The sequence below is a fragment of the Pseudorasbora parva genome, chromosome 7, assembly GCF_024679245.1.
Source record: "Pseudorasbora parva isolate DD20220531a chromosome 7, ASM2467924v1, whole genome shotgun sequence".
NCBI classification, from domain to species: Eukaryota; Metazoa; Chordata; class Actinopteri; order Cypriniformes; family Gobionidae; genus Pseudorasbora; species Pseudorasbora parva.
The window spans coordinates 27,420,838-27,432,913 of record NC_090178.1 but is presented as its reverse complement, the minus strand read 5'-3'; the positions used below and the strand labels follow the sequence as shown (position 1 = coordinate 27,432,913).

The 12,076-nt window shown below is 38.4% G+C and overlaps 1 protein-coding gene across 1 annotated transcript in view; it reads right to left on the bottom strand.

The window, feature by feature from the left end:
• Positions 1–1,065: 1,065 nt before the first annotated feature.
• cicb (capicua transcriptional repressor b) overlaps positions 1,066–12,076 on the bottom strand; it is a 46,287-nt gene continuing 35,276 nt past the window's right edge. Inside the window, exons 12-21 of the mRNA XM_067448882.1 lie at positions 10,552–10,691; positions 10,261–10,421; positions 9,888–10,069; positions 8,959–9,426; positions 7,255–7,577; positions 6,926–7,080; positions 5,157–5,308; positions 4,889–5,035; positions 4,667–4,792; positions 1,066–2,950 (exon numbers count right to left, since the gene is read on the bottom strand). Of these exons, the coding sequence (XP_067304983.1) occupies positions 2,664–2,950; positions 4,667–4,792; positions 4,889–5,035; positions 5,157–5,308; positions 6,926–7,080; positions 7,255–7,577; positions 8,959–9,426; positions 9,888–10,069; positions 10,261–10,421; positions 10,552–10,691 (2,141 nt within the window). The 3' untranslated portion in view covers positions 1,066–2,663. The remainder of the gene's footprint in view (positions 2,951–4,666; positions 4,793–4,888; positions 5,036–5,156; positions 5,309–6,925; positions 7,081–7,254; positions 7,578–8,958; positions 9,427–9,887; positions 10,070–10,260; positions 10,422–10,551; positions 10,692–12,076) is intronic.

Here is a 12,076-nt window from a genome sequence, read left to right as displayed (position 1 = left end):
TGAATACTTTCCGTACCCACTGTATATTTTTTGTACAGCATTGGAACAAGCTGACTTTCATTGTATGAACAAAAAATTAAGACAATTTGGAAATGCTTTGTGTTCCACAAAAGAAAGTCATACATGTTTGGAACAATGTGTGGGTGTGTGAGTAAATTAACTTTTTTTTTCAGTGAACTTCAATAAATCTCTTAAAACCTTTTTTGATGTTACATGGAATCTGAGTCTCTCCATACTGTAATTGGCTTTGTAGGTTGATTTCCTATACAGCAGCAAATCATGAAATGTGATAAAACATTTTTTTTGAAAAACCCACAAAAAAAATATCTCAAAACTCAAAATGTCCTCCCCAAGCATCTACATGGATGTCATTCCAGAATCACACACAAAAACAGATTAATTAACTCATTATTGTTGAATTCCAAAAATATAAATAATACATTTAAAAAGCAAGTCTATGATATAACCCAATCACAGACCAATGAAGAGGGAAAGAGCCAGATTTACTAACAGCTTGTGCCAGTCAAACTGGTATCTTTAAAAACTACTGTCGAGATTTACTAAAGACATGCAGCGAAAAGGTGTGAACAGGTATTTTTGCATATGCATTTGTGTTTTTCTCGGGAGGGGATTATTTAAATGAATCATGCAAGGTGAAATACTAAGGTTTGCTCTAGCCTATGTACTGGTATTTGCACCATTATTTAAAGGCCTAAAACGCATAGCTGAATCTAAAATCGCCTACCATACCCTCAGATAGGGCACTATTTGAGGGGACAGCCATGTGGTGTCCAAAACCAGTGGATGTTATCGAGTGCACTCATTCAATTACACATTGCACCACTTTTTTTTTTAAATTGCACTCTCAAGCTAATTTTCCTTGTTTAGTATATCTGGCCCTTAGTACCGTACTTACTCTTTTTTCATTTTTACTTAAAACGAAGAAGAGTCTGTTTCTTTAATCACCTATTTATTTGTATACTGAGATACAGATACATTTTAGAATTTACCAGTATCAAGTCTTTCTCTGATGTGAAAATCAGCAAAACAAGGTAACGCAATAAGAACAGTTTATAACCATACTTCTTTATTTATCCTTTTGTTTTACAATTTAATTTCCTGTTACTGGCTTTGATTCTTCCAATGATGATTTTGCTCTTTATTCTGATGGTAGAGTCTTTGGACAATATACAACAAAGACCAGCGTGCAGGAGAAGATCACCGTTCATGGCCTCCCAGTCCCACCTTACAGCCTTAAAGTGATTGAGGAAAGAAAGATAAAGTGACGGGAAGCGGAATGAAGGAGAGGAATGTAAGTGGCAAATCAAATAATAATTGTAATAATAATAATAACAATAAAAGTGTACAACTATCTGAAAGATGTTCGGAGTGTCTTACAACCAAGGCCTATGTAATTACTTCCTGGTAAGAAATAAAACGTATTGTGAATACCAAGATAAATAGCGTAAGAGAAAAATGTTTTAAAAAAAGGTAGTGGAAGTGCCTCTAGGAGCGAGGGAAGAGGGTGAGAGGAACTCATCCCTCTGTTTCTGCTAAAGAAAGAGTATATTAATAGGAATACAGTATATATAGGTTATAAGGATCAGATCCACAAGAACAACAAAGCATTAATAAGAACAGTAATAATGAGAGATTTTATAACATAATGACCTGTAGCATTACGTATTGAAAAATCAAGTTTCTTTTCTAAAAAGTTAATAAAATTCTTATGGTAAATTCTTAAGAATATATTCCCAACATTCTCATTGCTCTGTGCTTCACCAGCTCATGAAAAGTTGAATAAAAAAGGCAGGGAAAGAAATGTTTAAATATGTGGAATCTCATAATATATGGAAAAACATAAAATCAATGGCAATAATGTGCCCGTTGACTTCCCTTCCATGACCTTTTCCTTCATGGCTGGCCAATCAGAGGCTTTGGAATGATTCCAGTTTGATTGACAACCACTAAAGCCAATCATAGGACGAAAGGATTCCGAATGGCAGCGCACAGTTCAGAGTCCCTCACCGAAGGTTTTCAGTGCCTTAACAAAGCCTACCGTGAAAAGTCTTCAAAAATTAAAACACCACAGAAGAAAACAAAACAAAACGAAATATCAAAAATAAAAGTCCAATAAGTCTTCATTATCACTCAGCCAATGGAGGCCCGCCTCACAATGACCGACAATAAACCATGAACCAATTAAAAAAACACCTGTGGCCAAGCTACTGCCAATCAGGCTATGTGAACACAACTCAGTCGGAAAATGGATTGGGTGCCCTCATACATCCCGCCTTTCTAGAGACATCAGCAGCACTGTGACACTGGTGTACAGGACAGGCCCACTAGTTTCAAAGTCCAAAGGAAGCCTAATGACTAGGATAATGCTGTAAATTCAAGAGAGTCTGTGTTTATGTAGGCAAGTGTCTGCGTGTGTCAAATGTAAAGTTTTCATAATGTCACGTAAAATACTGAAAAGTTTCAAAACCCCAAAGCGCTTTGAGGCGTCTCCCCTCATCTCCATACACATGAAAATTTTGCTCTTGCTTTTTCTCTCTATGTCCTTCGGAGGCGGTCATAGCAGAGACAAGACAACAAATGTAGATCATGCCGACGTCAAGGGGAGACATCTGGTCTTCAAGTCATCCGTCTGCCCGTCAACCTCATCTGGTGGAGTCCTGTGAATCGCCAGCGTTTCTGGGCTCCTCCGGGCTGTTCTGCTCGCCCTCTCGCTCTGCATCTTTTTCCTGAAGGTCTGCCCCAACAGACATGTCACTGGCCGCCACCCCAGAAGGTCCCGGTAACGAGGAAAGATCTGGAATGCCGGCCGTTTCCGACGGAGCTGCCGTTTGCATGATCTTTTGCCGGACCTCACGGATCTTGAGCTGTAAGCACACCTTAGTGGGGAAGATATCAGCGTATCGGGCCTGGAACGCAGCAGTAGCTTGAGCTATTGATCGACAGAGAGAGGGGCGAAAGGGGGAGAGAAAGACAGCATTAGATAGAGACAGAAACTGAACAGGAGAGGTTAAATACTATTGGACTAATGCAGATTTTCAATCCCAGGGACACCCAACTCAGGCTCTCAGCCAACATGAAGAGGAGCTAAAAGTTGTTCTGTCTCTCAGACAAAACCATTGTAATGCTTCAGAAGATTTATAATGTTGTAAATAAGTCATGGTGCATGGTGCACCACTTTTATGGTGATGATGGTTCATTGTCAGTTCTTGTAATTGCATGCTAATTAGTAATTAGCAAAGCATTTATAAAAACATTGTGAAAAAAATTGAGAAAAAAAGAGAACGCATACTTGTTGATTTCCATCTCTTGATCACAGACTATGACAGGCAACAGAAGATAGAGCAGCATGAAAATGATTAAACTGATAATTGATTACTGTCACAATTATTAATCATGCTAGTTGTCATTTCATAAATTACTGCACTTTCATGAAATCATAAATTCCAGTCATCTAGTCTCGTATTTATTATATTTATCATATAAATTAGCACTCTCTCTACATTATGAAAACTAGTTAAGCAGTGAAATTAAAGTTTTTTTCTCTAAAACATTTTGTGTAAATGGATGTTGTGTAAATGGATTTATTCAGCTGCCACATAAGCAAAAATATATAGTTTTTACTACATTTCATCACAAAGAAAGGTCTCCGATTTATGCACTTGCAACTGCAAGCATAACCAAAATTTCACAAAAAAACAAAATTATGCCAAAATGCCATTTTTTAAACCTTTGTAAGCAGTCTTAAATTACTTAAATAAAGTATTAAATTTACATTAAGAGTGGGATGCGTGCACTGATCTATATAAATCAGTGGATGCATGTCAGATCCACATCATGTGCGTCAGTTCTTAAAGTGACAGCAGCCTAATAAACCTGCTGCCGTCTGTCATTAATGTTAATCAAAGAGCAAAGAGCAAAAGAAAAAGAGAAAATCACTCACTGTTCTTGACTCAATCACTTTTGTAGCAATAATAAAAAAATTATCTATATTAAATCTATAATTTATGCAGTGAAATGTTTGATAGCTTTATTCATTCAGTTACATCGAATATTAAAAATATAGTCTTTATGTTGTTTCTACATTAATTTGGAGATTTAAAGTGTAATTATTACAATATAAAAATATATTAAAAAATTCATTAAAAAAATTCTGTCATTAAAGAGTGTTATATATACACACACACGCGCACGCACGCAGTCAATTGATTAAAAAATAAAATAACAAATTATATTTTTAGTTAATCATAATTATCAGATTATAATATATATAATTTGATAATTATGCTTAAAAATAAGAAAATAAGAAAGTGATTGCAATTAAAATTTGATTAATTGCTCAGCCCTTATTGCAGATGATATAAGAGCTTGTTTCTTTTGACCATTTTTTTAAAATACAGTGATAGATTACTATAACCATATTGAGAAATAAATTCTGAGATATTCACAATATATTTTTTATGTTTACTATAAGATTGTTTTTTAAAGAAAATATAATATTTTTATTGCATCTGTGGGTCAAATGAATCATATTACCATTAGATTAGATTTGTGCTGTGATTTGTGCTTTATTTTACTTATGAGCTTTATGTGTGCTGTCTGTGAGCTGTGTGGGCGGCACAGTACTCTATACAAGTGTGTGCATTACCTGAAGGGAAGAAGCCATGCTCCTGGAATAGCTGCATGACAAGAGCTCTCCTCTGATCAAGAGTTCGCCTGAGAGAGGAATAGGGCACCTTATCAAACTCCAGCTCCCCCAGTATATCCTCTCCATCTTTATCAGAGAGAGAGAGAGAGTGAGACACAAATAATTATAATGCAGTTGAATCCGTGTAACATGGGCTGCAGAATCATGAAGGTTTTGTTTTACCTGGAGTGTTACCTGGCCGATCAAAAGTGAAAATGTCCCCCTCGCACTTGGCAGCACTTTTAGGTGTGCTGGGCTCTGAACTGCAGCTAGATCTGCGGCGACTTTTCCTTTTTGGAGAGATAGGATCTTCTGTGGATGAGTCTAGGTCTGCACACAAAAGTGGGATTGAGGGCTAGATGATTTCTGATTTGATATGCAGGAAGAAATGTTCTGAACCGGCACCCATCTAATTCATCAGTGTGTGGAGAGGTCTGAATGTTACTCTCACCAGTGGAGTTTTTCCTCTTCCTGCGGTAGCTGCCTAGTATGGCTCGTGGGGAGGTGGCCAGACTCTGCAGGGTTGGAGAGGGCAGCACCTCCTCTGGACGGAACTCTGGCAGCTCTGCGAAACGCTCCTCAAAGTACACCTCTGACAGGACCCTGCACACGTGACCAATCACAAGATTTTGATTAATCTGCACATGCAGGGGTCCAAAAGTCTGAGAATGCTGAAACATTTGAATTTCTTAATAACATAAATAGGAATGCAACTAATACATTTTATATATAATGTTATGATTATGCACTATTTCCAAGTCACTAACCAAAAAAGCAAATTGACTTATCATATGAAAAACTTTGTACATAAAGTACTAAGATTCACTAAGAAATTCTGAAACACTTTTTTTTCCTTTTCACTAAAAGCATAATTTGTTTCACAATGAACTGAAAATATTTAAAACTTTTATTTTATTTTAATGTCTCTAACGTTATTTTATGCCATTGCTTTGGCAAAGTATCTGTCAAACAAACTAAAATAGAAAGTGCAATTTGGCTTTGTGCCCTTACCAAACTGCAAAATAATGCAATTTAATTAAATAAGTAATAATAATAATAATAATGATAATATGACGGAAATGAGGTACAGTAAGTAGTCTTGAGTTAGAGGACCGGAGAGAACGAGGAGGAGAATAAGTGCAGAAGTTCAGATAAATAATGAGGAGCAAGTCCATAAAGACATTTAAAAGGTAACAATAGAATTGTATACTGGATGCGGACAGAAACAGGTAGCCAATGTTGATTGTAGGGCAAAGGGGTAATGTGATCAGATTTCTTGACTTGATGGATTACTTTGGCAGAAGAATTTTGTAGATATTGTAGCCTAGCGATTGTTCTAGTAGGAAGCCCAATGAGAAGTGAATTACAGTAGTCGAGACATGATGTTATTAAAGCATTGATTAGAGTCCTTAGTGCTGAGAGCAGGTCGCAGTCGGGCGATTTTACGAAGTTGGTAGAATGCAGTCTTGGTAATAGAACTTAAATGAGCTCTAAATGTAAGTGAAGAGTCAAATGTTACACCCAGATATTTCACAGTGTGAGATGGAATTAATGTGGACCCATCAATAGGTAGACTCCATTTAGACTTTTTCAAAAGGGATGGTGGACCAAACACAGTAACCTCAGTTTTATTGCTATAAAATTTAAGGATGTTTCTATGTATCCAGGTTTTAATGTCAGTCAGCAATACAGGTATTCAATGAGTCCAGGGGGAAAGTGGCGACAGAGCAGGCTATATAGTAATAGTCTATTATAAATATAAATAAGTATATAGTCTGTTTGTGCTGTGCGTTTCAAAGCGAAGTGAGCACTTCGAAGTGAGTGTTTTCTGCATCAATGTTTCCCACTAAAATAAAAGCTTAACTGCAGTTTCCGTCAAAATAAAAGCTCACAGTCACAAAATCCTGTGGGAAACACTGTATTGTTCAGCAACTTTTCATGAAATCCAGTCATTTCAATAGAAATGCACATGATTAGGATTTTTTTGAGAGGGCAAAAGATTTTATCAGGTTCAAGTTGGTCACACAAATGTAATATGTCGACCGACAGAAAGCGGCTTGGTTTGAAAGTGACTTCATTTGACAATGGATCTTTTCTGAGAAATATTATCAATATGAATGCACCTTAACTTATGGACCACCACATATGATGAATATAGAAACATTAAGCTGGAAATAAATTGAATCGGTACCAATGATGCTATATTTCAGAAAAACATACTTGTCAACAGAATCAAATGGTCGTTTGAGTGGTGGAGGGCGGGCCTTGACTTTTTTAGGTGGTGCATCTTTATCACCATGAGACTGAGGTGGGGCAGGATCTGATCCAGAGGGAGGAGGTAATGGAGAAGAAGGGTGGGAGTCCTTCCATTCAGCCTGAGTAGAGTAAAAAACAGAATAAACATTATAAGAAAAGCTGTGTGTGTGTGTGTGTGTGTATATATATATATCACATTTAGTGATATCTGATATTTTAAAACCAAATATTTTGATATAATATATAACAACTATTAATCATTCTGTTTATCATGTAGTTGTAATGATCCTAACCTCCTTAGAGTTTGATTCTTTGCCACGCCCACTATGGGTACCACTTTCCACTACAGAGTGGGTAGGAGCTTCTGTGGACCCCTCCTCTGGTGGAAGGGTTGCTGGGGAGCTCGTCTCAGCTGCCTTGTCCATCTCAAATGAGAACCGACCACCACTCTCTTTGTCCTTCTCGCGCTCTCTCTCTTTCTCCCTGTCCCTTTCCTTGTCTCGTTCTTTGCCTCTCCCTCCTCCGTCATAACTGCCCACTGGGATGTTGGCCACTGTGGCTTTCACTTTCTGAGGGGGCCTTGCTGTGATCAGTTTGGGTGTCCCCGGAGTACTGCCTGTTGAAAGAGAAAAGAGGGACTGTGTGTAGTCTTAAAGTAATTGCCACTGGGCCACAACTCTACCATGAAAACAGATGGAGTCTATGATGTTAAAGAGGACCTATAATGCTTTTTTACACGTGTTGCTGTTTGAGCTTGAAAAAGATCTGCAAAGATACATAGCACAAGTTATTCTCTATATCAGTAAGCGCTGCACTGTTTTTGAACTCTGTGAAACGCCTCGATTGTAATCTTGGGTTTTCTTCCAAGAATTTACACATCACAATATTCCTCTTTAAATAATTCCTGCCCAAGGCATATGCAAAATAATTAGTGGGGCCTGGTTGAGTTGCTTTAGTAGAGTATTGTATCTCACAGTTAGGTTACAGGGTGTAACATTTCAGAAACATGCTCAAAGCGGTGAACCAACACACTGGTCCAGCCGACCAATTAGAGTACAGTGCGCTTTTTGTAGAAGGATGGGCTTCACAGAAACCAGAACTATACAGAGAGTTACTGCGAGACTGGGTCAGGTGCTGCATCAGTGCAAAATACACTAATTTAAAGGATTATTAGGAACACCATACTTATACTGTGTTTGAATCCCTTTCGCCTTCAGAACTGCCTTGATTCTACGTAGCATTGATTCAACAAGGTGCTGAAAGCATTCTTTAGAAATGTTGGCCCATAGTGATAGGATAGAATCTTGCTGTTGATGGAGATGTGGAATGCACATCCAGGGCATGAAGTTTCCTTTCCACGCCATCCCAAAGATGCTCTATTGGATTGAGATCTGAGGTCGAGGTCTTCTGCTTTTGTAGCCCATCTGCCTCAAGGTTGTGGGTGTTGTGGCTTCACAAATGCTTTGCTGCATACCTCGGTTGAAACGAGTGGTTATTTCAGTCAAAGTTGCTCTTCTATCAGCTTGAATCAGTCAGCCCATTCTCCTCTGACCTCTAGCATCAACAAGGCATTTTCACTCACAGGACTGCCGCATACTGGATGTTTTTCCCTTTTCACACCATTCTTTGTAAACTCTAGAAATGGTTGTGCATGAAAATCCCAGTAACTGAGCACATTGTGAAATACTCAGACCGGCCCATCTGGCACAAACAACCATGCCACGCTCAAAATTGCATAAATCACCTTTCTTTCTCATTCTGAAATTCAGTTTGGAGTTCAGGAGATTGTCTTGAAACTGCAATGTGATTGGTTGATTAGATAAATGCAGTAATTAGAAATTAAACAAGTGTTCCTAATAACCCTTTAGGTAAGTGTATGTGAAAAATAAGGTGTTTTTGAACATTCAAGCATGAAAACCTATTCTAGTAGACCCAAAAAAAACTAAATCAAGACTTTGTAAAAGGGCATAACATGGCCTCTTAAAAGTATATCATACCAGAATGAGAGGGTTGAGCGGGGCTTCCAGGCTGCAGTGGCACTGAAGTGCCCTGTGGAGGCGCAACTGAGCTGCTACTGCCCTTACTAGGGACCTGGAACTGTTTGTCTGGCTGTAAGTGTGAGACCTTCTCTGCCTGTCTCTCAGAGGACTGCGTGTAGACCTGGCTGTCCATGTGCTGCCGGTCAAGTGTTCTCTCCTGGTGCAACTGTCTCTCAGAATGTACAGACACATTCCCCTGCCTATCCGAGGTTATAGAGGTCATGGAGTTTGTTGTGGTGTGTTTAGGAAGGATGTGTGAAGATAGGCTAGACGAACTGGACACTGTGTACACCACACTTGGTGACACCGTTGCCATAGACACCACCCCAGTTGCCAAGGTCACATTTGTAGGGGTGTAGATGGCGGTGATGGCAGGAGCGTGAGGGGCGCTGGGAGACTGGGCTGGAGCCAACAGCGACGGCTGACCTGGGGAAACAGAAGACAATACACTTTACAAACACACTTTTCAAATGTCCAATATGCAAATGAACACAAAAAATACTTTTTTGTTATTATTAATATTTTTTAATTGATCAGGATCAGACTCTTCTTCATTTGATTGATGGTTTGTTTGAAAGTTGTTTTATTATTTGCACTACTGTTAAAGTTTAAAACTATTGAACTATTCAATAACTATTATACTGAACTATTATTCAACAAAAATGCCTCAAATTTCTCAAAAGTGACTGTAAAGAGTACATTGTTACATTGTTTATTCCACTAAAATTGTATAATACACATAAAAATACTGTTTTCAACATTGATAATATTAATAATGTCTTAAAAAAGCATTTTAGAATGATTTATGAAGGATCATGTGACATTGCTCTAAAATTCCCAAGACATAAAATGTACAGTATTCATTTATTAATTAAAAGTCAGCTGACCTGCAATCAGAGGCTGCACTAAAGTTTGTCCTGGATGAGCGATCGCTGCAAAGGTTGCTAAGGGTGATTGCACATAAGTAGATCCAGGTGTTGCTGAAGCTGTCTGAGAAGAGGAGCCTGTTGTTGTGGAAACTAATGGCAAAGGAGAAGGAACCCCAGGAGTGGACTGTACATATGTGATTCTGTGGGAGAAAAGGTAATATTCAAAGAAACCAGATTAGACAGCTTTTATAGAGAGAACAGCATAACAGGGTTATTCTCTAGTGCTGCAGCACTTCAGGAGTGTAGGAGTTGTTGAAATAAGAGAGGGGGAGATGTTTGTGCGTATGCGGCTAGGTGAGTATAAGTATGCCTATGAGAGTGTGCGATCTACCTTGTTGGTGGGGGCGGTAGCAGCACGGTCTGAGACGGGGTAGAGCCTGGGGCAACCACTGTAGCCGTTCCCATAGTAACAGAAAATGGACTCCCAGGTTGCACTGGTCCCGTAGAGGGAAGTTGCGACTGGACAACAGGCATTGGAGCAATCTGAATAATCTAGATGAAAGGAAATCACGCTGATTAAAACAGGTACAATTTACAAATAATAATAATCTCCTTTAATGAATGGTTCTATTGGCTATTCAGTGTCAATTTTTTATTTAATTATTCCCATTTGAGATCTCACCTTGCTTCCTGCCTGTGCTCCATTCTGAACAGGAAGAGGAGGGGCTACCAAGGGAAACTGTTGAGAGGGGGCAGGAGCAGCCCTCACTGTTGCCATGGGAACCAGCATCTTGCCCTGCAAGACTGGTGACTGTGTATGCACTGCAGGAGGGAAAAAAAAGAAAGAACAGAGTGTTTAAAATAATTGGGTCTTGCACAGACTGTCTTATCTGGCATAACACAAAACTATGAAGAACAGTACATGTAAAACCCAAAGATAACCTGATGATACAATGTAATAATACAATGAAAAAGACAATAGGCACTTTCACATGTACAGACTGAATTTTGCTGAAAATGAACTGCATTTTTCTGTTTAGAGATCATTTGTGACAAGTTCCAGCAAATTCCTGGATTAAGAAAATTTGACATTGACAGTGCATCGGAATTAAATCCCTCAGATTATTATTCATAAAGCATAATTTGCACACAGACAAAAAAAATTTAACAGCACATACTCATGCTCGGCGTGTATGTGTGTCTAGAATTAGCTTGTCCACAACATAGCAACACTGGCCCAGCACACTTTTCTTTAAACTTTTTCCACCGGCTCAGGCCAACTGGCTGTGTGTCCACGATTAGCTCCTTTAGTCTTCTTCATTTCATTAAAGGTGAATTATGTAGGTTCCTGTGACACTACTGGCACCTATGCTCAAACTGACTTTCTTGTTTCTGTGCATGTATGTGTACCAAACCGTCCTAATTGCTTAACAGTTCCATTCCATGCCGGTTTTATTTTCCACTGTGGGTCTGATAAAGCTCTTTGGAATGTAATACAAATGTGTCAGTCATTACTTGGTTATAAAAGAGTTAACGGACTGTAAGAGATGAAAATAGCAACCACATTATGGAGGATGATCAGATATTTCTTTTAATTTTATTATTAACTTGCGTTTGTGGTGATGTTAATACATGCATTTTACTAGCACGGTTAGGCTAAGAATCCCGGTGCAAGAATGGTTTGTAATCATGCCGTGGAAATATAATTGTAACCTATACCATTCTTAGAAATGTCAGGCCTGGCGTTGGAAAAAAACTACTTTTTTTGCCCGCCTGACATAATAGTATGATAAAAGTTGCTTCGGAATAGAAGACACAGAGGGTTTCAGATGATACAGTTTTTTTATGTGTGAAAGTGGCTATTGTTTTCAAGTGGAAAAGTACAGAGTGCTGCAGGGATGACATCAAAACCCGTAAGAGTAATTCGCCAGGGGTTCACTCAAGATTTTCCTATGAATGTTTAAGATGGGGTTTTTAAATATATAAAGTAAAATAAGTCTGTGGTAAACATAACTTCATTATACTTGGACATTTTGCTCTACAACGTAAATTTAAAAAGAATGCGTATTTTATGATAAAGGATTTCTATATTTCTGACAACTCTCTGAAAGACTGGCATGGTAATGGATACAGGAATGTTAATGTGTTTGGTATTGGTGGAATAGATCTGCTATGCCGCTGCTGACTTGCTACTACCAACACATTCA